This window comes from Glycine soja, chromosome 20 (genome assembly GCF_004193775.1).
Source record: "Glycine soja cultivar W05 chromosome 20, ASM419377v2, whole genome shotgun sequence".
Classification (NCBI taxonomy): domain Eukaryota; kingdom Viridiplantae; phylum Streptophyta; class Magnoliopsida; order Fabales; family Fabaceae; genus Glycine; species Glycine soja.
The window spans coordinates 48,251,879-48,276,502 of NC_041021.1; the positions used below are offsets into that span (position 1 = coordinate 48,251,879).

Sequence of the window (24,624 nt, forward strand, 5' to 3'; positions counted from 1 at the left end):
TTTGTTCTAAATAATTTATGAATATTGTAAAGAGGTTTTATATTACTCATTTAATCATTAATTATTATATTTATTAGTTTTTATAATAATCATCTTAAAAATTATATAGTTTGTTTATAGACTGATAATAAAAAAATTTACACTAATATTAAATTTATATTTTATAATAGTTTTTCACAGTATTAGTTTTTTTGTTTATTTCTCTTCATCACAGTTTTTTTCTTCTTCTTCATCACAGCTCTATCTCAGACTCAGCTCCTATCTCTTGTTTTAAAATAATTAGCATTTGTGAAGATTATTTTCCCCTAATTGTGGAGAGAATAGCCCCCTAGGCATTGGACTCGTGTGTCAGTGTTGCAACCAAGCAACCTTAGCTATGTCCCTCCTTGTTAATTCTCCTCTGCTGCCACTGCAAAGTACTCGGGTGCGTTATCCTTCTATTCCCACCTCACTTCTTCATTTTCTCTTCAATAACGTATCTGATTCATTTAATTAATTGACAGTGGTTGAAACCGAAGCAAGAAGCTAGGTTTTTGTCACACGGGCCAACCATAATAGGAGGAGGAATGAGCACAAACATCTTTGGAACTGCGAAAAGGAATGGAAATGGAAATGGGGTTAAAGCCTTTTTCATTAATCCTGAACAAGACCTCATCATCAAAGAAGCTCTCAAGGTATGTGCCTTCTTCTCTCTCACCACTTATGTATGTGGTGAAGGTGTATCTGCTCTTAAAATTTTATATGTTAAGATAAAAAAAAAATGCACTTTAAATTAAAGCAAGGATGTATGGAAGTGCCTATAGGAGTCATGTTCGTCTGTTATTATTAAGTATTAACTTTAATGGCTGTGACTGTGAGGAAGAGGGATGCACATCCTTAATTACACTTCAAAGCTCTGCAAGATTATTCAAACAAAGATGAGAAGTATCTCATAACATCATACGTAGCCTGTAAAATGCATGTTTGGTTTGCAGTTGAAATTGCTGCGGCACACGATTCAATGTAGATCCAACAGTTAAAAGCAAAATGAAAGCAAAAGCAAGGGTCATGACCCTTTTGCAAAAGTACTTTGTCTCATAAGTAATTTTTCACTTGATTTCCAAACATGCTCAAACTATGTTTGGGTTTCAAACTGTGCTTACATAATTACATTGTACTATCTTATCTCTTGGCGAAGGGTCAAGTGGTAGTGCACATACTAGGGAGACTAGAATACTAGATGTTCTCACTACCTGGAATGCAAGAACCTCTAAAGAAACTTAATCCCAAACAGACATTTGTTTTAGGCTTGGGAGTAGATAAGGAATGCTTGACTGGTGGGACTATATGGTATGATTATAAAAAAAATAGCATGTTGCTCCAGAGTTGGGTCATGTGAACTTTCTTGCCAACTTCAGAAATCAGGCTAAGCTTAATTATTGTCCACAATCGAAAAAACTTTTACCACTGATTCATACACAAATAAGTTATCAATGGATAAAGCTGCTGGTGGGAAATATCTGTGGAAAAGTTATGAGCAACTTTTACACTAATCTGCTGAAAATACGGCATTCGATTATCAGCTAAATATATTTCTCTATACTAGTGTTACATGTGGTGATCAAATTTGATTAAAATATCTTCACTTTGGTGCCAGGTTATTAACAGTCGTTGCTCCATCTTATAGTACCATATGAGTATCTTGTTTTCTGATTTTTAATCAAGTAACTACTGAATGTGATGCAAAAAACATTTTTTTTGGGTGGATAATTGAAATCATCATTGCTAATTTGATCATGAGTTCTGGATACTATAATATATGCCAAACATACACAGACAAGCTGCCGTAGAAAAATATGCAGAGTCTTGACACCTACAGAAAGATAACTTCTTTTAGAAAAAATTATTTTCTTTTTATTTGTTTTTTTCATCAGTGAAAATGCTTGTTTGAGCTTTCCCTATTAATTACATTTATCTTTTATCAATACTTATGATCTTTAAACGCAGTTCTTATGTTGTTTTTTTATATATGTCCAGTTGTCCACAACTAGAGGGCAAAGGCTCTTGAGTGCTCAATTTTGTGCTCTTTTTCTTCTTGTAATTACTCACATTTGAACTGGTTTTAATGTTAATTATTTGTAATATTTCATATGCAATTTATGTGATGCCTCCATCAACTTGTCTCCTGATCTTGAGAAAATTTTATGTCAGAACTTAAATGCAATTTATTGATAAAGCAATGAGTTCCTGCTCAGTTCATGGGTAAAAATTTTAGTGATCTTACTCTGTTTTTATCCAAAAAAGAACAAATAATTAAAAAAAATGGTTTGTTGTTGCTAACTTGAAATAATGAAACCTTGTTACTTTGTTAAAAGCCTACAACCAATATTCTCAACTTGATGATTAGCTGAGTTAGTATCCCTTGACTCCTGAGATATAGTTAAATTGGATTTTGTCGCAATACTATAGGATGAAAAAGCATTCTGTTCTGCCCACAAGGATGTTCATTGGTTGGCTATGAAAATTTTACGTGTTTTCTCAACTTTTGCCGTTGCTATAATTGCAGGAACCAGTGGCATTCTTGGGCGGAATGTTTGCGGGTATTTTAAGACTTGATTTGAATGAGGAGCCCCTCAAGGAATGGGTTACTAGGACTGCAGAAGCTGCTGGTATTAGTGAAGAAGAAGCCAATACAGAAGAGTCAACGACTGAGGAAGCTCCACAAGAGATCCAGATTGAATAAAATTGCAATTATTTCTTCTGTATACAAGTTTTAAGAAACGTGCATGGGATTATTATGCCGAGGGAACAATAAAAATTGCTTCAAGTGGTTATGAGTTATAGTCTTCCGATTACATATGTGAAATGGAGAACATCTCTGTTCCTATCTCTTCCCTTAAAGATGGTAGATTTAGAATTGGAATTGGTTTATAACTTGCTTGATTTGGTATCATTAAGTCTCTGTCTATCGTTATGCCAGCTCAATATTATCCTGCATTTGTTTTAGAAATCTAAGATAAATGGTGCTTACCATTATTGCTATTTGGGCAATGGGCACCATTTGTTTTAACCTTCTAATAACGTTCAAATTGTTCTGTACCTAGCTTTGAAAGAGTTCTGCTGAAGGTGTAGTTTATGATATTGAGAATTCTGTGCACGAGATTTGCACAAAATCTCCCAATACTGAAGTCAGAAGTGGCCCCAGTTGAAAAGCAACTATGCTCTACACAATAAATTCAAACACAAGCGTAGTAGTTGTGCTGAATAAGTTTTTATTTAACCAATATAATATAATTACTAATTAAGACGGGCATGCATTACAAACTACCTCCCTAGATTCGTAGTTATATACACTCTGTTTGGTTTCAAGGAACATCAAGACCCAATTAAAGTAAAAAAAAAAAAAAAAAAAACTTGGTTAAGTTTTTGTTAAGACCTAATAGTATTTACCCATCTACCATGATGTCTTTTATTTTTTTGCAAAGTATGTGAAAAGTAGCCTTAGTGTGCAAGTAAGGTTTCCTTCATTGCAAAGCAACTTTGAAGAATGTCAATACGTCTATCTCCTCATTCTGTGGCAAGAATTACCAGCACTTGCCATGCATTTCTTACTGTGGAAACGATGATGCTTGGTGCATAAAGCATTGTTGTACATTGTCTCACACTAGAGTAAAGTGCAAAAATTCTAGTTAGACTGATCATACAATTAAATAATATAACTATAAAGACATAAGGTGTGTATAAGTAGTATTGTTCCTACTTCCTAGAGCTTAATGCTTACGTGTCAGTCACACCTATGTCTTACAGATGTCGCGGCCTCAACGAAAAAAAATGTGAAAAGAAACCCTTGTCTCTGACGCAACGCTACACAACAAAGTGTCAATATTTAGATGAACTACCACTAATCTATTTCGGTAAATTACATGCAGTTTGTAGGTGAGGAAGGTAACCACACCACAGTACCTTTTGAAAGACCAATGAATCCAACTTACAATAGTATTTTCATATTTACAAGTCAAATAATGAAAGCGAGTACATAGCAGCAACACAAGCTAGACATAAAAGGGTGTTAGTCATCACAAAATTTGAGAGGAAAGAGCACTCAGCAAATTACTTGTACTCATGGCAGATCATCAGAGACTGAGGATCCACCCTATGGAGGGGGAAGCACCACCACCACCCCCAACAACTCCATTGGTACCTCCAGGCTCGTCAAAATCAGAAAAGCGTATCCCTTTACACCATCCTCCACAACTACGTGCTATGCCAGCAGCATACCCTACAGCACACAAAAGAAGCTGCTGCTGCAAGTGCATATGTTGGATAATAACCTTGCTTGTTCTCCTCCTCATTATCTTGGCTGCAAGTGTTGGAATCCTCTACCTAGTCTTCAAACCAAAGCTTCCTGATTACTCAGTTGACACCCTCAGGATAAGTGATCTGAGGCTTAACTTTGACATGAGCCTCTATGCAAGGTTTGATGTGAAGATCACAGCAACCAACCCAAACAAGAAGATTGGCATATACTATAAAAAGGGTGGAAGGTTGAGTGTGTGGTACACAAACACAAGGCTTTGTGAAGGTTCACTGCCACAGTTCTACCAAGGTCATGAGAACAAAACAATGCTCAATGTGTCCTTGAGTGGTCAAGTGCAGTCTGGAAGCACCTTAATGAATGCACTGCAGCAGCAACAGCAGACAGGGCGCATTCCATTGGATCTCAAGGTGCATGCACCAATAGCCATCAAACTTGGGAGGTTGAAGCTTATGAAGGTGAGAGTCTTGGGAGAATGCCTTTTGGTGGTGGATAGCTTGTCATCTAATAATCTCATAAGCATCAAGGCTAGCAACTGCAAGTTCAGATTGAAACTTTGATTCCCATGATGGGAAAAGTTTGCCTTAATTAATTCATGTCATTTGTTTCTATTCCTTGTTTTTTTGGACTGGAAGACTTTATTCTTTTATGGATTTCTTTGGCACTACTATTGCAGCAGTTCCATACAATATTTTTTTGTTTTCTATAGTTTTATTTTTGTCATTCTTGATATTGACAGTAGATCCGATTGTCGGATTTTGATTGAGTGAATAAATATCTCTAGATTTGTTGACATCAATGTGCGACTAATCACCGATTTAAGTTAAAACAAAAATAATTGAAACGGCGTAAACTTGGTCAAACTTCCTCCAATTGAGGATTGGATTGAAGAAAGAGAAAAGGAGGGCTCAAGAAAATGTAACTAATTCTTAGAGAGTTCGAGTAGTTGGGAAAAGGGTAAGCATACAGATGGAAAATTTACACTTAAGTGACCTAACATTCACATAAAAACATGGTTAATTACATATAAATGTGATGAATTTTGTTTACAATTAAAAGTAAATAAAGGTGATCACATACAATTATTAATATATCAATATATAATTCAAAGAGTCACAAAATTATTGAAATATTTGATGACTTCAAGTGAGTAATAATATCATAAGATTATTAACATCACATGTTTAATTTCACGTGTAAATATAGATATAGGTTTTATCTCACAATTAATAGGGTTATTAGGTCTTTTTTTTCGACAAAATGTTATCAGGATGTTAGAGAACTTAAAAAAAAGTCTATTAGAGAACTTTACTCCCTCGATTAATAATTCTTAATATTTTATTTTTTATATGCATTTGGTACATTATACTCGCAAGCTGTAACTGGTAAAAAAAATACTAATTTTCAATTATTTTAAACTACTTTTTTTACATGTGTATTTGATTTTTCTAATAATTTATCTTTTTAATCTATTTTGTTTTATCTTTATATCTAAATTGAAGTTCAATATTTTTTTTAAAAAAATATTAATAATTAAAGATAATCTTATGTTATTACATTTATATTATTCATTATAAATTTAAAATATAGTTTATATATTATAAAATATTGATTTATGATAAGTTTTAATTATATTAAAACAAATATTTATCTTGTGAAATACAAAAAATTCAAAAAGAAAAGAAAAGACTAGAATAAAAAAGAAAAATAGACAGGTGAATTGGGCTGAACGCGTTGGGGGCGATTTGAATTTGAAGGAGGAGGTGAAGTGTGCTCAAGTGTGAAGAACGATTAGGGTTTACCCGTTTGGATAGAAGAGGGAAAAAATGGGTAGCGAAGAGGATTCGATTGAGCAAAGCGTTGCATCCCGTCGCGAAAGACTGCTAGCTCTCAGAGCCGCTCAGGAGTTGTCCAGTGCTGCCGAACCTGAACCCAAGGACAACAACGACGATGATAATGAAGAAGATCAAGAACCTCAAGAGTGAGTATCTATCTACCTTCGTTACGTTGTGTTGTGTTGTGTTTTCTTTTATATACCCTAACACTCATCTTGTTGAAATTGTGTTGCAGAATGAAGTTCCGTAACTACGTTCCTCACGACAAAAACCTTCAGGAAGGGAAGCTTGCCCCAGCGGTTCTCCCAAAGTTCGAAGACCCTGTGGATGCCGTGCCTCCACCCGAGCCTGAGGCCGCGGAGGATCCGTTTCTGAACATTGCTCCGAAGAAACCTAATTGGGACCTTCGGAGAGACGTGCAGAAGAAGCTTGATAAGCTCGAGAAGCGAACTCAGAAGGCTCTCTATCAACTCATGGGTATTTAAGCATCTCCTTAATATTCCTTATTTCTGTTGTTCGATGAATTATTCATCTTATTAATATCTGTTATATGCTGAATGGTTATGGCTATTTTCTCTTAGTTTTGCTATTTTTTTATGCCTTGTTTCATGCATGAAGTTTTTATGCCCCCTGCAAATACTATCATAAATAATGCTCTGAAAAAATGTATTATTTGTCCCTTGATTTTGCTTTGAGTTCCCCTGTTGCACTGTATCATTCATTTGTCTCATCAGCTTTTCCCTAATTGTTAATTCCCATTGACGGGTTAGCGAAATTGTTTGTGATGGTGTTTTAGTCATAGTTCCTATTTAGTAAATGGCACTATTTTTATTTTTCATTTTGTTCCCCTTAATTTTATTTTTGTCTTCAAAGGTGTTCACAGCTGGCTATTTTTACTTGGTCCTAGTGAGTTGAGATGTTAAGCCATATATTAATACAATGCTGCATTGCATTTGCATACCATCTCACCTGCCTACCTTGTCAAAAGAACCTCATGCTGGTATTTGGTTTATTATGTTTTTTGGTGAATACTTTTTTAAATAATTTTAGTTAAACTGCCAAATTTTTGAACTAGGAATTGACAAAACGCCTTAACCATAATTTCAAGAAAGAATACCATATGCCATATTTCATTAGTCAAAACAAAAACAAAGCAATGATGTTTTATTTTTTATTGCTGAAAGCAAGAAATGCTTACAGTCATAAGCCATGAGACTAATCCCCCCAAAAGGAGTATCAGTTAAGGACCAACTCCTCTTCTCGCAGGTGTTGCTCTATTTGCAAAACAAAGCAATCATATAGCCCAATAAGGTGTGCGTAAAGCGACAGACTGACTGTGAAGCCTTTGTTTCAGAATGAAAACAAAGCAGCAAAACAACCAACTAGGATGCATAGAGTGACTGTTTAAAGTCCTTGCTTCAGAAAAATCAAAATAAAGCTAGGGAATAACCAAATTGGGTGGCCTTTTTAGTGCTCCTTCAAATAATTTAAACTTGTCTTTTTATTTTCTTTGATGAGAATTGGTAAAAGAAAAGCCAAAAAGGATCAAGTTGTTGAATCATGCAATTCATATCAATGATATAGAACCACATCAATTAATGCACGTATTGCATGATTCAAAGTCATTTGTGATTTATCTAATAATATGAAATTATGGATTCCACTAGGTGTGGTCATTTACATGGATCATACGAGACCTGGTGCCATGTAGGTTATGTGAATGATAAAGATATGGAACTACTAAATTTAGTATTGGCAAATTTCAAACCCATAGCTTCTTTAGTTTCCGCTGGCCATATGTATGGAAATTCTTTATCTATGTTGGATGGGGGAACTGCTCTTGGTTTTTCTATTGTCTGTACCTTAGTAGTCTGATTTTGTAAAATACTACACCTTCATCTGAATTACCTGTGTACCGTCTAATGAATTTGGAGTCATTACAATGTTTTCTTTTTCTTTTTACAGTGGAACAAGAGAAGCAAAATCAATTGACTGAAGGAGATGATACAAATGGCACAGCAGAGTAGATTGCAATTTGTTCCGGCTGCTGAAAGAAATTGAAGCAATATGTTGAAAATTCCTGTCCCATTTAAGCTGCTTAAAGCATAAAAAATTAGTTTCTAATACACTAGTCTTTGCGATTTTGCAGTGTATCGTGAATATTGTATCATTCACTTCTCTTCAATGACTAAGTATGAGTGTATTAGATCTGTTTTTAGAGGTGAAATATCCCTGGATTCTGATAGTTGTATTAATTTTATTATACAAGGGATTCCCTCTTTTTAAGTTCCCTGGCCATAGTGCCGAAACTAAATGTGTAATTGAATTGACATAAGGAATTGACATAAGTGAGAGTTCTGCTATGGATCTAATATTTCTTGTAGCTATTGTGGAAGAGATAACCACATAGTAGTTAGCTATGTTGTTAGTTAACTAAGTTGCATTGGCTAGATTATAGTAAGTTAGTTACAACCGTAAAACAATTAATTGTTAGAGGAAGTTAGATTGAAAGCTATCTCGGCTTATTGTATATAATCTTGTATCTTCATCTTCATGATTTAACTAAGGAGAATACTAATATTCATCATCTCTTCTCTTTTGTTTCTTCTACACGCTACCTTTTCTCTTATGTATCATTCATGGCTTCTCTCGAATTCATGACTACTTGAACCCCAAGTGAATTATGGGGTGTAGGATGTAGTTATAGATTTGTGCGTTTTACGAGTGAATTAATAATTTGAACTTCGGTAGGAAATAAAATTAATAATATGAAACATAATAAAATATTAGATTCATTAAGTATTTAAGTAATGGAAGGAAAATAACAGTTTTAATTAGTATAAGAAAGAAAATATTCATTGAACCTAGTCAGCTACCTAATCACATGATTATACCCATGACCGCAAAAGGAGGGCTTCTCTACGAATTGAATTCAATCTGCATTCTACCACGAGCAAATAAATCCAAATGCGTTGAACACATTCAAATAAATAAAAATCTGATTCACTTTCCTGACCAAATAAGCACGATGCAGTGTATTACGACACTTCATCAATCAGCTTAACATAAAAACAAACTCAAAATAAATATCAGTTTTAACATTGATGTAGAGTATCATCAGTTTTGCTCCATCATGAAACTTGATTTGTCAGTCTTGCCTCCTAACTTTTTTTCTAAGAGAATCGAATCCAATTCTACTCAGATCAACAACATGTAAGTATAACTAAAAAGTGATTAATCTTAAGTGCTTTGTAACCGTAATAAGCACGAGCTCAACAAAATTTGAGGGATGATTAATCTCAAACCAATTTGCCAATAAATTAAAAGAAACCAGACACTTATCTACAATAGTACAATTTTCTAAGCATCACTTTACTGGATAGCTCCAAAGAAAATAACGAGGCGATTTAAATTTATAAGGTAAGGGTTTCATCATAGATATGCAGACAAGGTAAGCAATAAGGTCGAAATAGTTCTAAAAAAGTTCAACTTTGAAATTGATTTATTTTCTACATCGTTTTCAATTGTGTTAATTATATTAATCAGAACTAAATACAAGTTCTACATAGACGGGTTTGATTATCATGGTACACCATTGTTTGATAAAATGTCGAGTAGATGCTGTTAACACGTCATAAATTCCCTTGCATTTAAAATTCTTTTGAATTTTAGCACAACCTAAAGGAAACCATCTTTTCTCTGCAATGCACAAGTCAATTATACACACAATCACTTGTACAACTTGGTTTGACAAATGGAGGATTTGACTGGCTTTACGCGAAAACAAAGCAGTAATAATCATATATATTATTTGGGCATAGGCAAGGAAGCCTTTTTCTTTTCCCAAGTAGACAATTCACATTGAACACAACTTTAAGCTCTATTTCCACTTGCTGGCCGTTTTTCAAATATTGAGGAGGATGGGAGGGAATCAATTTATGAAGAAAAAAAGGGAAAAGGAGACACAAAGTCAGAAGTAGTTAATTTTCTACCATTGACAAGCATTGCAAAATCACCCTTCTGAGCTTGAAGTTGACTGAAATCCTTCTTTCTGATAAGCTGACATCTGCAAATTTACAAGGTTTTTTCGTTTGTCATCCATTGACATGGTTGGTGGCACCACTTTGTCCCCCTTTCACATTTTCTGTTCTCCAAGAGGGATCCACCTGAGGAAGCTGATATTCATCTGGTTTCAAAGCCAAGGCAAAATCAGGCAATGTTGGTGCTGTCTCCATGATTCTGTAATAAGCGTTGACAACAAAACACATGATTTTATCAGTCCTTCAACTTCTTTACTTTTCGTTAAGCAAGAATCATTATCAACTATGAAATGATATTTTAAAACAATTTACTAATGCACTAATGCTTACCTCTCATAGGAGTACAGATCACGGTTTATTCGCACCTTGCTTGAGGTATCCTTAGGAATTTTCTCGTAAAGATATTTCATAGTCCCCCAAAGTGGTGGATTTCTGCACCATGACTGCCAGTTAGATGGACCATGAAAAAGAAGATTACCACCAAAAGTACTATTTTCTTTTAAGAGAACTTAAAAGATGATAAAGAATCAAAACTACGTTCTGAGATCTCAATGATTAGGTTCAGCTCATAAAAAGGGGCAATGAGAAAGGTGCCTGAGAAAAACTTTAAAAATATTGAATGCTCGTGCCAGAGTTAAAGTACACAGGCCATTATGCCTACCGGTCTAGTGGTGACCCCGTCTTTCAACAAGAAAGGGGTGTGGAAAACTACACTACCTTTTGAGATTCTTAAGGTGCTGCATTACATTCTAGAGAAAAGAAGAGGGAATGGATAACTTCATTCAAAACCCTAATATATTTTGCTAAGTTTATTCAAATAAATAAATAATTATATCAGAAGGTATCGCTAAAATATTGTAAGGTTTATTATGATCTTCAACATATAATAATTTCCAATTTTTATTCTTCACTATCATTTTACTGAGTTCCATAATGAGGGAAAAAAATCATTTTACTTTCAGAGGTGAAACAAAGACCAAACTTATTGAGTACTCAAAAATCACAAAGATTTCACAATTTCAATCAAATCGCGGGCACAAAAACTGGCATGGACTATAGTTGACACAACAAAAATAAAAATGACATTTGCTACATTTCTAGCTACAATAGTATATAATCATTTCATATGTCACTTGGCTAAATAGATAGCAATGAAACAAGCACATACTGAACTCTGTGAATCAACCCATGCCTAAACTGGAAGAAAGTATCTACAGATTAGCAAATAAACAAGACAACACTCAGGAACCAAACCTCACCAATGACCCAAGCTTAGCAATAACCAGTTAGCTGCTCAAAGTTTCAAACAGGCATACCTATATCACCAGCTAAGGAATTTTAGTCCACATTTTATTTGCTAAAGGCATGAGAACTTGACGTGCCAAAAAGTGTCATGAAAGACATTGGCAATTCTCTCAAAAGGAGACAAAAGACTAAAGGAGACATAAGACTAAGGTCTTTGGTCCATACAGAATCACATAGGCATCATGTTCATTCCACTCATTTTAAGTGTTCCTTTTATTATCTTCACACACATGCCTGTGCTATTAGCAATTATGCAATAAGCAGAAATTACTCTGCAGTTAATGGAAATTGGCACATATATAACATGATGTCATTATATGGAAGACGCATGACTCATTTTCTGAGGATGATAACATAACAGCATAAAAACAAATCACTTTGTATAAGTGAATATTATGACTAACCTTGACAATGGAGGTGCTGCATTGAATGCTTCACACAACTTCTTACTTTCTTTGAAATACTCATCCGCTGCTTGTAAAGCAGCTACAGCCATCCCTTGAGATTTCTCCGTGTTTCCCTCATCAAGAATCAATCCATGATAATAATATGCTGCAGCCTAGAAAATCATTACAATAAGCATATCAATAACTTGACATCACTTGCTTCTGCTAAACGTTTCTTCCATACTTGTTCCTGAATTATGCATGAGTACACTCAAATAAAAAAGATACCATATACACCAGTAGATGTGTTGTTCAAGGTCTCATTAAGATTAAGGGCATAAAACATAAGAATAAATCAAATGACAGCATAATATTGTCAGAATCTAAAAACAGAAACAGGTGCTCATTTCCTTGGCCAAGCTGAAACCTACTACCAACTCAATGAGATTTTTCTTCCAGAGAATGTTGTCCCCCCAAACACACACAATATGCAAATAACATGTAAGGGTAAAAAGTAAATAATATACAGTAGACAGAACAAGAAAACCAATAATATTGTTAAGAAATGGACTGGGCCAACCTCACTCTCAATAGGTAGCTCAAGAGGGGAGGATTGCCCAAGTCTTATAAGGGGTATTCTAACCATATTCCTAATCAATGTAAGCCATCTTAAAACACGTCCCTCACGCCCAAGATTGGACATTTAGAGCATGAAATTTGCAACATTGACAGCTGCAAGTGACTCAATGTCAAGATTGGATAAGCTCTTATACCATTTTAAGGAGTGGACTAGGCCTAACTCTAAATAACTAGGTAAGAGGAGAGGATTGCCCAAGTTTTTGTAAAGAATATTTTGGCTATATTCATAATCAATGTGGGATATCTTAACAAATATAATTGAGGAGCACAACATCAGCAACAATTCTAGGGCACTCTTAATTCATTTACCAGATGTAATTAGGTTATTAGAATGTGTATTAAAGGTTTGCAATTATAATATTATGGTCCAGGGATATCAGGGCATTTGGCATCACTTATCATTAGAATTTAGAAAATATTTAATTATACTCTTTTATTCTTCAAAGACGTCACCATCAGCTTGAACAAGTATTTCAGATTTCAGCCTCTTCTCAAAAACAGGTCAGTTATGAACAATCAACCAATTGTCCACTTCCAACTAATCTTTGTACCCTAAGAAACATAAAGATCTAATCTCCTCAACTTCTCAAGTTTCAACACCAACTTCATATTTTATCTTGTGGACCATCTATTAATTTGATTCATTTTATACTTCATCTGCATTTATAGTCAAAAGGCAGCCAGTATTCAGCAAATTCCACTCTAATTGTATTACTATATACTAATACATAATAATTAAATAGCAAGATGCAAATGACTGGGGAGAAAAAACGCAAACCTTCGCTTCAATATACTTCCATTTCACAAAAAGACAATGCTTTTCACCCCATCCATTTGCTAATGGAAGGTTCATAATATTATCTTGAGCCTGCAAAATGAACAGTGTAAATAAAGTAATGTTTGTCAGTTAAATGCATTCATGTTAACATGCTAATGCACACACATGCATACACTTACACGGTATATAGAATTGAAACAAAGTTTTGTCTTAGGGGAAAAAGGCTATAGATTTAGAATCAAGAGAAACAAGTTGAAGATCACATCAGAAATTGGAGATAGAAAAAATAAAACAAAGGATAAATTGAGAAATAACAGATACAAGTTAGTTACATGGTCTTGAAATCCTTTTAGAAAGAAACCAAAAGTTCATCGACAGAACAAAAACCCTGCTAAAAAACATGCAATGAAAACTTTGCATTTGTACCTGTTGCCAATATTTCACCATCTCACATGCAAGTCTACGCTTCACTGCAAGAGTGGCTTTGGTACTATCAATTGCCATTCCAAGTTGAATATCTACACCCTGTTAAAACAACAAGTAAATAAACAAGTATACCCAAAATAGATATATGAGAAATGGGGTGGGAAAGGTATCTATATCTATATATTGAACAGTCCCCTTGTCCAGTCTTCCATGCAATGTAGTTAATGTTTTACGTGGCATTCTCCCACCCCAGATAGGAGAGTCACATGTACACAAATATGATGATTTTGAATCACACATATTCTTAAATGGAAACAATGCATCATTAGACCTGACACTCCTCAGCTAATATGCTAAATAACACAAAATCTACAGGAATTTAGACAATGAACTCAATCGAAATGATTGCAACCATCAGACAATGTCCCCATTTTAATCCCTTCACAGATTTAAATTTCACCCTCAATTAATAAAATTTACCTTTTTTTATATCAACGGAACTACGAGTTGACTTGAAATTGTGTAAATACTAAAATGTCAAACACATATGCTCTCAATTCAAGTGAACAATATGTTCACTACTTTTACAACCTTTTCAGTTCATTCCTTTCCTAAATTATGGCAACAAAGGCATGTATTAATATGCTGAAAACTCAACACATTGCTCTCAGATTCTATTATTCAACATGCAAAAAAATTCTATTACTTTTTTTTAATAAGATTTGAGTGACAATTTTTCTATGACTAGCCTAACTTATGAGCAAATTTATATATATCCACTTATTCAGAATATTTCCATAAACTTTTTAAAAGAGTAAAGATCTGAAATCTGCTAGACCAAAAAATTTGAAATGACCTTGTTAATGTGGAAGATTAAACTGAAGAATGGTAATGGATTTTAAATGGAAAAAGAAAAAAGATCTATGTGAATGGCCTCACATTGTTGTGATTCACTCAACCTGACAATAAGTGAGTTATGAGTTTAACTCAACCCTACAAAACCGGCTTGTTAGGTAAGGATTACCCCCCACTTATATAATCTATCTCGATACTATCTTTAATCAATGTGGGATTTCAAAATGTCTCCCTTTTGCCCACGGCTAACCGCCATATGGGACTTTCAACGCACCGCTCTATCTAAGGGTGACCACAATTTAGGTGACTTTTCCAACATCCTCCCTCACACTCAAGACTATCTGTTTGTAGTGTGACAAACACAGGAGGCCCATCAATGGGTTTATGATAGGCCTGATACCATGTAAAATAGGATAAACTGAGGGATATTAGTTTGTAAACCGTGTGTCAATGGGACCTTACAGAGGTTGTTTATATAGATAGGTAGTATTGATTACACATAATTAGAGGACATTCAGTTCCTCTAAATCAGATATCATATCCTATCACATCATTATACATTAAATTCTTGATTCTCAACACAAGTCAAGTGCCTTCATTTAACAACTTAAGCATTTTAGATAGTTGGTTCATGATTTGATATTAGAGCCTATTTGGCGTTAGGCTACTAGAAAATGTCCACTCTTGGAAACTCCACATTCCAAATATCCAACTGAGTGCAACAGGAATGTATTATGATCCCACATTGTCCCAGTAAATGGGCAAAGGATCATTTATAATGACTTGGGCAATCGTTTCCTTTGAACTAGCTTTTGAGATCGAGTTAGCCCTAGTTCATTTCCAATTTTAATAGTAAATACATAAATAAACCGTAGCAAGCTAACTCTATTAATCATTTGCTTGAATACACAACATAACTTTGTAAGAAGAATGATGGACAAGAAGTTTGCCTAAATAGAGCTATGAGTCTATGACTTATGAGACACATTGGTTTAGCCATTAAATGTGATAGGTTTTCACTTCTTAATTATCTGCTAGGCAAAAATATGAATACCTGTCCCAATGCTTGTAGACAGAGTGCTCGAAGAACTCCTTCTGCAAGATCTACTGGTAAATTTCTCCTAAAATCAGAACCAACAGTGAGAGGAGTAATACAAAAAAATAAGGAAGATTGTTTAGATTACACAAAATTGTGTGACAATCAACTGATTGTATTAAATGGGTACAAACCTGAGTTCGCCAGGCAACTGTGGAAGAACATGCCTTACAGCACAGTCAAGATACCCAGCTGCCTTTAAGAAGATATCAACAGAAGCCCGTCTGCTTTCTGTTAGTAATTAACCAAAAGTTCAAACTTCCCAGTAGGAACAATATACATAAAGGTGTCGATGAAGCAACATCATTAGAAACACACAGCATATAAGACAATAAAAATCTGTTTCTAGTCTATCAGCTACCACAATATATAACCAACAGATGAAAAAAATTACAAGAAATTTTGTATTATTCTGTTAATAAGAAGATGAAATATCCATTCCAAATTATGATCAATAGACATGAACACAGAACTGTGAAGAATTATTTACTGCATATGCAATGACCAAGACAAGACAAAGAACAAAGAACAAAAAAAAAAAAAAATTAAATACTAATAACTAAAGACAACAGAGTCCATGGAACCACAAAATCACATACACACAAAGCAGAAACAAGATTAACTGACTTGTGTCTCCAATTGGAATTATTTTGATCAAATGTATTTTTGTTGTTGGATGTAAAATAAGATTATGGAGCAAGTTATACAAGGAATATGTTGACATGTGCTGAATAATCTTATTACTCACCTTCTGATACTTTTGGCTGATGACCATCAGTGGATGTTCTAGGAAGAAGTAATAAATCAGACTGTGACAGCAATAGCATTGCCATCAAGTGCAAAACCGACAACACTTCATACCAAGCATTAGACATGGTTGTTTCCTGTAAAAATGTCAGTTGCACCAACAAACAAAAAAAGAAAGCAGAGCAGACAGAAAATGATCAGCATTCTTTTGTATAAAAATAAACATTCAAATACAGGCATAAACATGTGCATTAAAATAATAGGAATTACCTCTGCTTCATCCTCTTGATTCACCCAAGCAAATTGTACTTTGTATTGTAAATGGCTTCCTGCACAGTAAAGATAAGCAATTAATCAGGAGGTTGACATGTTTTGGAGAGAACATCCATCAAATACAAATGGACTAAAACATGCTTTACCATTTTCAACTAATCCCAAAAGTACAAGCAAGTAGTCTTCAAGAGCCTGCTGAAGATCAGCCAGTGTTGAACCTCCTGAGGATGAAATTGTGTGATGCATCATTAAATTTGAGCAACTAGTTCATTATAAAATGATTCATCCTTGCTAGCACTAACCATGTTGGGTGGCACTTTTCCTTTTTGTTCTTGTAATTGTAGGACCTTCTTGGCCAGCCATTACAACTATACGAGTTCTTAGAGCAGACAGGCGTTCCACTATATTTTTGGACAAGTAATCACCAAGTGACTGTGCAAAATCAACAGGTTTAGGAATTCTTAGACCAGGAACATACACAGAAACCTCCCCAATACTCCCTGGCCTCCTTCTATTTCCACCAGAATCCTTTGGAGTGGACACGAAGCAGCCCATGTCCTGAGTACTATACCTGATGATACAAAGAAGACACAGTGAATCACCACCAAGAGTATTGTGTTTATGTGCACACAACGAGTTTCTATTGTCTCTGACATCAAGCTTCACAGATTTATGGGGATAACAGTTCCACAAATACACTCCAGAAACAAAGATGACTATTCATCAATCAAAGTTCAAAAAGTTTAGAGAACACTCACAATTTACAGGGAAATTAACAGTAGAAAAACCATCAACATGAGTAATTAAATGTCAACCAACAAAGGAGTGGTAGTAGGTTACTCGAGGGCAACATTACATTTTAAGTTGTACAAGAACTCTCCATGTTATTTTAAACTTGGCATAAACTTTATTCCGCAGCATTAATTTTTCCTTTATTTTTTATTTGGCCATTTTCAGCAGCATTAATGATTCTTATTTCTTTATTTATTTTCCTCATTCCATAATCTTAACACATAATTAAAAATAAGCACCAAAGATTTATCCAACTAACCTTGTCGTTTGCTCTGGCAGTTCACTTGTCAGGTCAAAATTCTGCAATTCTCTGAGCCAAAAATTCACAGGGAGAAACGTGAGATTGAGGAAAAAAATATAAACATAAAAGCAATTAGATCACAAGAACCGCATGAGACATGACAAGTGAGGTCCGTGTCAACGCTTCATTGTGATGACAAGGAAAAGGTTTCAAAAGATTGCAACAGGCATGCATGGTGATAGTGAAACTAAAAGGTAACATAAAACTCCCGATACCAAAAAAAAAAAAAAAGGTAACACTCCCGTGCACACCGTTACACCAACAACACAAACCAAAACATAAACATCAACCAGAATGAGAACTTCCTCAAGGCAAAGTAGCTTCAAGGAAAAGGTTTTGGCTCATGAGATTGAAGAAGATAGCAAGTGAAATTCAGCAAAGAATGAGAATGATGACTTGTGAGTAAAGGGTTTCCAAAGAAATTCAAACAAGCAACAATTGCAGAAACGCAAAGGAACACTTGCATTGTTTTTATCTCTTCCTTGCAGTAACCGATGAAGCTACGTGTCTTGTCACGGCTTCAAACCACTGTCACTAAAGCCACCGATAAATCAGGAAAACGTTAATGAGGAAAAAAAAGTTTCGGAAATGGAAACTGAAGCTTGAAGTTCAAAACTTTTTTATAGCAATGAGAAAAATGCTCCATTGGGTTAATGAAAAATTACACAATCTTGGATTAACCCCCCTAAAAAAAACTTTGTCAGAATTCAACCCAATACATAAAATAAATCGATTTTCCAACATGATATAATCCAAAGCAATCTCCAACCCAGAAAAGCACTTCTTTTGAAGAAGAACAATTTCTACAACTGAATTTATCATTTCCAAAAAAAAAAAAAAAAAACACCCTCCACCCAGACATCCAATTGAGAATCAGATGCAGCTAATGAATCTTACATGAACAGGTAGAGTGGCAGCAATTGAGCAAAACAGGGTGAGGCACCCAATTGCAATCCAATCCAATTCAGAACCAAAGGAGCCCTAAAAACAAAAGCAGAGAACTTGAGAGGTGGCCAGAAGCAGAAACTAAACTTGAAAAAGAATGTGATCCTAAGCGATTCCTTCAGCGAGACGAACAGAGACAAAGACAGATACAGAGACAGAGACAGAGTCTTCTTTCTTTGAGAACAAAATTACAATTACATTTTTAATTATTATTGTGGAACATTGGGATATTGCTTGTTTTTATTCATACATCATAAGAATAAGATATGTGTGTGTGTACGACACAGCCAACAAAGTTGTAAGTTGTAACACAAGCAGCCAAACACAACTAGAAAAATGGTATTACCATTAACATTTGCATTAGGTGGCTTTATATATTATTGTTAATTGTTAATTACTAAGTACTATAGTGTTAGCAGCAATTGCGTTTAAATGGCGCAGATTTGCAAAACCACTTTTTAAAGCCTCCATTGATTCTCAGTCTCTACTTTGTGCTGTGTCTAGCTGGTTTTACTCTGTCCTTTTTTTTCTATATTTTCTATTTTACCTACCTTTTTTTATTAACGTGAGTCTTAAGATATAAATTTAAGAGATGGAATTGGTCAAAATAAATAGCTATATGATTTTATAAAAACTAGAAAAATACTTTTATATTCTTTAAATAATTAAAATAAATAATATATTATTTTAACTGTTTAAGAAACGGCAAGTGATGTTGTCCGTGAGTGGCAAGTGACCACACTGTCAATTCCTACAGTATACACACAATGGGATTGCTTGCCGTCTCAGTCTTTTTTCTTCTTTTTTTTTTCTTCTAGAAATAAATAGTATTAAATATTTAATATAAAAATTACAAGTGGGTACTATATATGAAGATTAGGTCTACAGAAATTTCAATTGCATGCAAGTGTGAGGTCATAATAAAACCTAAGAGCCGATCCTCGTCTATTCCCAATAGGCAATAGCTGCGTGTTTTTGAATACCAATAATTTTTTACTTGTTTTCATCATCGGCCCCTTCAATAAATACTTCAATTAGTCCTAAAAATATAAAATACATATAAATTAATTTTAAAAAAATAAAAAAAATTAATTTAATTTTTGAATATATAAAAAAATATAACAAATTACTCATGCAAGATAATTTAATCATAAATTAATTTTTTAACTTTACAACTTAATGTAAAATTAATCATTAAAAAAACTTTATTATTAAATTGACTTTTAACTGTTACAATTTACTAATAAGATTCTCTCATAAATTTAATGACAAGATTTTTAATTTATCATTTTTTATATATTCAGAAATTAAATTTATATTTTTCATTTTTTAAGAATTAATTTATTATTATATCATACTTTCGATCAAGAATTTAACTCTTTATCTTGAATTAATAGGATTTTCTTCTAAAATATTAAGAAAAGATAAAATTATATTTTCTTTATACTTACATTGATATGTTTATCACTTTTTCTACAAGGTGAAAAATAATCTTTCTTCAAAATTGTGAATTGTACTTTGAAAAAGTATAACCAATTATTAATTGAAAAATTAATGACTAAAATTATAATAAATACATGGGAGTATAAGCACAAAAAAAAAAGCATGTGTATAAAAGAAATGATAAAATTATTAAAATTTGAGTCATTAATTTTTTAATTGATAATAGTCATTATATATTTATGAAAAAGTCAAATTAAAAATAAAACTATTAAAATTGTTGACTCTTGGCGGTCGGCGTCAATAAATAAAGAAGTGCGGGGATTGACAGCATTAAAAAAACACGTGAATCACTTCCAAATTGTTAGACTCAAATTTACGATGATGAATACTGAAACTTCAAGCCATAGCAAGCTTAATCCTTAAACTCTGCCTCAATTTGTGTTTTTAAATAATTCTACAGAAAAAACTTATTATTATTCCTGAATTTGTTGGAAGAACTCAATTACAGTACTGTTTTCCTTTTCTGTTGCTTTCGTATTTTGTTTTTGAATATATTTAATTTTTTTCCCTTTTTTTTAAGGCCGTTGGTATCTATACATCACTTTTCGACAGGTGCGAAAAAACTTGTTTCCAATTTTTCAGGGCAGTTAAGGACTAAAATTTGAGATATTTAATAAGTAAAATAGTCTTTATCAACTGATTTATGTGTTCGGTAGCAGATATTTATCATTCTTAATTTGTCGTCACAAGAAATATATACGGTAAAATCAAAATGGAAAAATTATTAAGACTAATTAAGAGTATGGATACTTAAAGTGAATATCATAATCTCCTCATCATGTGATAGACGGATCGAGTAATATGCATAAGTCTCCATTAGTTTTTTTGTTCTAGTGTAAATTCTTGTCGAAGTATAAAAAAAATGCTTTCATAGGATGTGTATCATAATTTATGTTTCCAAAAACTCAACTGTTAAATTTATGTCATAAAATTTGTATTTTGTGAAGAAAAATGTAACCCTAATACCGTTAATGTTATACATATAATGTGTCTTAATTATGATACGTTTGTCACTTTCTTATATAATGAAAATGATAATGATAAAAGAATGAGTAAAATAATTAAATGATTTATTATAATTGATTGTGATATATTTGTCACTTGTGACAAAAGAAAATTTTAAATGAGAATGCTTTCATGAAAAAAAGATAACATGACAATGAAGTGTGATTTTCACAGTTAGTATGTATAACTTTTTTTAAAGTAAACGTGTAAAGTTAATATATATATATATATATATATATATATATATATATATATATATATATATATATATTGTAAATTTAAAACTCATTAAGATTAAAATATTTTAATAAAATACGTTTTTACTTATTGTATAAGTATAAATCAAAACATGTGTTATTAATCTATTTAAATAAGATTTCACAAAACAAAACAAATAAGAAATGCAATTTTAATGTGACTAGTAATTTGATTTACTGCATATTTGGTTTCATGTTAAATTTTGTATAATAATGTTAAAATATTAGATAAAATAATTTTAAATATATGTTCACATTTATATTTGGTTTCATGTTAGATTTTAACAAAATCGTAAGTTTTATGTTGAAAAATTAATTTTGGATTCACAACTAATTCAAGTTAGAAATAACTTTAGATGATTTTTGCGTTAGACTAAAAAAATTATATTATTTAAGTTGTATTACTAACTTCTATACTTTTAAAAATGTTTTGGTATAGGTTTCTTCTATGATTCGAGACAACTTAACCAAAGCATTCAAAGTATAAGTTATCCTTCTACTATCCACTATGTTTTCTTATTTTCTTTGTCATCTCTTGCAACATCCCTACATCTCTTATTCTTTGAGTTGTTATGAGCGTGTGAGACCATATCCTACAATGACTATGAATGGGATTGGATTGGTGTGAGATTTGAATCGAATCGGAGTATTGTGATTGAGTTGAGACATGGATTCAACCTGCAAAATATACGATCTTCTAATCTCAAGCCTAAAAAGAGAAAAGACTAATAAGGTGAACATTGAATCTTTATGATCAGATTCCTATGATTAAGTTAAGGAATGAACTCAATCCAAAAGATACATATATAAACCTCTATCCTCTCACCTAAAAGGCGAAGAGGCTAAGTTTAAAAAAAATGAGTATTGAATCAATTTAAAATCAATTTTGTTAACTCAAATAATAAGTATAATCATAAGATATATATTTATTAGATGTTTAAATATTATTTTAGTCCTTGCAATTTAATATTTTTTTGTTTTTAGTCCTTATAAATTATATTTTTTTTTATTTCTCATCCTTATGATGTTTTAGATAATATTTTTCCACTATTCAAAGCGCTATTAAAGTGTTTCAAGAACTAAAAACAAAATAAACATAATTTATAAGGATTAAAAAATTCAATAAAAAAACAAAAAAAAACACTAAATTACAAGAAAAAGATATATATTTAAACCTTAATTAGAAAGCAAATAAAAGACACAAAACACATCATCATCCTAATTCTTAAGAATTACAATGATTGTTTATGTCTCGTCACTTAGCTATGCCTCATAATAATATACATGTTAGATTTGGGAAGTGACAAGTTATAATTAGTATGATTGTGTATTTAGTTATCTTCTTGTATATCATGATTGCCTTGATAGAAATGATATCCCGGTTTGTCTCATATATAGTGATCCCATGAATGATGTTGAAAATGGTTAATATCTCATAATAAGAATCTTGTAATTTTTTGTCACCACTTCCCCAAACACCTACTTTGATGCAAGTTACATGTATGTTTTGATCACTTATGAGTAGTTATGTCACTTAGATACCCGGTCACATTACTAAGGGGAAAATGCATGAATAAAAATTCATGTCAAATTACTCATGTCTACTCTAAAAAAACAAAAGATGTCATTATTCATGTCGGTGAATTTAGTGTCCAACTATAGTTATTTGTGTCTTTCTTTCTACCTCTCCTATTTATGATCGTTGCATGATCGTCAATACATTTTCAAATTAGTTAGATGGCTCTATGCCACCCACCAACACCAAGTCCAAGTATATATGAAAATTCTTAGGGTGATACATAATACTATTACAATCATAGATTCACACAACAAACATATTTTTAAATGCATCATAAGTTAAACACGAAAATATCTCGAGTCAAGAATTACAATAAAAAGAAAATCATAATATTAATGATTAAGAGTTGGTTTTGCGAATTTGTCGATATATTTTTTCAATAAAAATTAAATTAATAGTACAGATGTTATCATTAATTTATATTAATAATATGATTCTTTATATATATTAAGAAATTTTTTGGTTTATATATAGAAATTGTTTATATTCTTAATACTAAGAATACCGAAATAAACCGTTCCAAATAATAAAATCAATTTAAAAAAATTGAAAATTAACCAATTAAATCAATAATAGAAGTGTTATATTATTTTATTGTGGTTTTTTTGTGTAATCAAGAAGTATCTTAAGACTTTTATTTCACATACAATTAATCTTTTTCTCACAGATCTGCCTATATGGGGTAAAGTAGTAATGTTTATTAAATATATTAGTATTTTCTCATTAGTATATAACTTTTTTGTATATATAGTAATTAAGAAATTAGGACCTAATTAATTAAACGGCAATAGCATATTATTATATCTTTTATACGTTCCAGCATGTCAACGTGTTTAAGCATGCATTACTGTGTGGATTACCTTCTTAAATCTTAATGTGAATACTTAAATAAAAATTTAAATTAGAGAGCTAAAGAACAAGACTCTCAAGTTAAGTAAGGGAATTATATACACAATGCAAAAATTATAAGGCAAGGGATCCCCATGCACTTTTTATGTTTGTTTTAAGTAATTTTGGTTACACGGGATCATTATCTGATTATATATCTTGGAAGACAGTATTTTTTTTTTTTTGAGATAATGTTGTGCTGATGAGAATCCACGGAGTGGGAGCCAAATATTTGCTTTTGAAATGTTATTTATTGAATGACATTTATCGATCTACAAAAAATGTTTTTATTCAAAGGTTGAAGAGCGATTGAAGTTGATATGTTGATAGAAGGAGCTAGTATATAGAAGTATTAATTAATTTAACATATAAGATTATTGTTTGGGCACCGACTAATCGCCGTCCAAGGATGTTAAACGTTCCACGTGAGAGCACGTGACGTCATCGGGGCGGTTTATGATGTCAGTGAGCCCCAGCCGTTGAAATAACCCTGGGTGGTGGCCACCACGCACCACCACGCTTTGAATTTCCTTTCCAAAAGGAAAACGACCACTCAATAAGGGACGCGTGGACCAAACACTTGTTAAGGTAGCCCTAGTTGTCTAACACCTACGTAACCTAGACTATCTATTCTCACATTGCTTTTTCTGTCTGGGACCCACTCCTAACTCCTTCTTTGA

General features: G+C 32.7%; 4 protein-coding genes across 5 annotated transcripts; 3 read left to right on the plus strand and 1 right to left on the minus strand.

Annotated features, from left to right (window-relative positions):
- The first annotated feature begins 236 nt into the window (after positions 1–236).
- On the plus strand, positions 237–2,932 carry LOC114402531 (UPF0426 protein At1g28150, chloroplastic-like). The gene is made up of 3 exons (XM_028365140.1): positions 237–424; positions 504–674; positions 2,546–2,932. The coding sequence occupies exons 1-3, from the start codon at positions 377–379 to the stop codon at positions 2,720–2,722; spliced, it is 396 nt and encodes a 131-aa protein (XP_028220941.1). The 5' UTR covers positions 237–376; the 3' UTR covers positions 2,723–2,932.
- An 805-nt stretch (positions 2,933–3,737) lies between these two features.
- On the plus strand, positions 3,738–4,978 carry LOC114402829 (NDR1/HIN1-like protein 6). Its single transcript, XM_028365516.1, has one exon. The coding sequence runs from the start codon at positions 4,102–4,104 to the stop codon at positions 4,852–4,854; it is 753 nt and encodes a 250-aa protein (XP_028221317.1). The 5' UTR covers positions 3,738–4,101; the 3' UTR covers positions 4,855–4,978.
- Positions 4,979–6,000: 1,022 nt separating this feature from the next.
- LOC114402484 (coiled-coil domain-containing protein 12-like) lies at positions 6,001–8,501 on the plus strand. Its single transcript, XM_028365081.1, has 3 exons — positions 6,001–6,275; positions 6,365–6,606; positions 8,095–8,501. The coding sequence occupies exons 1-3, from the start codon at positions 6,121–6,123 to the stop codon at positions 8,154–8,156; spliced, it is 459 nt and encodes a 152-aa protein (XP_028220882.1). The 5' UTR covers positions 6,001–6,120; the 3' UTR covers positions 8,157–8,501.
- Positions 8,502–9,753: 1,252 nt separating this feature from the next.
- Positions 9,754–19,037, minus strand: LOC114402483. Of its 2 annotated transcripts, XM_028365080.1 has the most exons (14): positions 18,665–19,037; positions 18,232–18,301; positions 17,726–17,776; positions 16,977–17,245; positions 16,821–16,895; positions 16,672–16,730; positions 16,403–16,538; positions 15,789–15,885; positions 15,613–15,679; positions 13,704–13,802; positions 13,278–13,367; positions 11,879–12,033; positions 10,500–10,601; positions 9,754–10,368 (listed from the first exon to the last, which is right to left on the minus strand). In XM_028365080.1, exons 4-14 carry the CDS (start codon positions 17,227–17,229, stop codon positions 10,224–10,226), a joined length of 1,278 nt encoding a protein of 425 aa, XP_028220881.1. In that variant the 5' UTR covers positions 17,230–17,245; positions 17,726–17,776; positions 18,232–18,301; positions 18,665–19,037; the 3' UTR covers positions 9,754–10,223. The 2 variants fall into 2 exon arrangements, with proteins under 2 accessions (XP_028220881.1, XP_028220880.1); XM_028365079.1 differs by lacking the exon at positions 18,232–18,301 and having other exon boundaries at positions 18,665–19,036.
- Positions 19,038–24,624: the final 5,587 nt, after the last annotated feature.

Bases quoted from the DNA above. Each gene is read 5' to 3' on its own strand.
- LOC114402531 (XM_028365140.1), top strand. From the start codon at position 377: ATGTCCCTCCTTGTTAATTCTCCTCTGCTGCCACTGCAAAGTACTCGG. The intron at 425-503 runs GTGCGTTATCCT...ATTAATTGACAG, and splicing joins TGCCACTGCAAAGTACTCGG to TGGTTGAAACCGAAGCAAGA. The intron at 675-2,545 runs GTATGTGCCTTC...CTATAATTGCAG, and splicing joins TCATCAAAGAAGCTCTCAAG to GAACCAGTGGCATTCTTGGG.
- LOC114402829 (XM_028365516.1), top strand. From the start codon at position 4,102: ATGGCAGATCATCAGAGACTGAGGATCCACCCTATGGAGGGGGAAGCA.
- LOC114402484 (XM_028365081.1), top strand. From the start codon at position 6,121: ATGGGTAGCGAAGAGGATTCGATTGAGCAAAGCGTTGCATCCCGTCGC. The intron at 6,276-6,364 runs GTGAGTATCTAT...ATTGTGTTGCAG, and splicing joins GAAGATCAAGAACCTCAAGA to AATGAAGTTCCGTAACTACG. The intron at 6,607-8,094 runs GTATTTAAGCAT...TTCTTTTTACAG, and splicing joins GGCTCTCTATCAACTCATGG to TGGAACAAGAGAAGCAAAAT.
- LOC114402483 (XM_028365080.1), bottom strand. From the start codon at position 17,229: ATGGGCTGCTTCGTGTCCACTCCAAAGGATTCTGGTGGAAATAGAAGG. The intron at 15,886-16,402 runs GTGAGTAATAAG...AATTACTAACAG, and splicing joins TCAGCCAAAAGTATCAGAAG to AAAGCAGACGGGCTTCTGTT. The intron at 10,602-11,878 runs GTTAGTCATAAT...GTCATGGTGCAG, and splicing joins GCAGCACCTCCATTGTCAAG to AAATCCACCACTTTGGGGGA.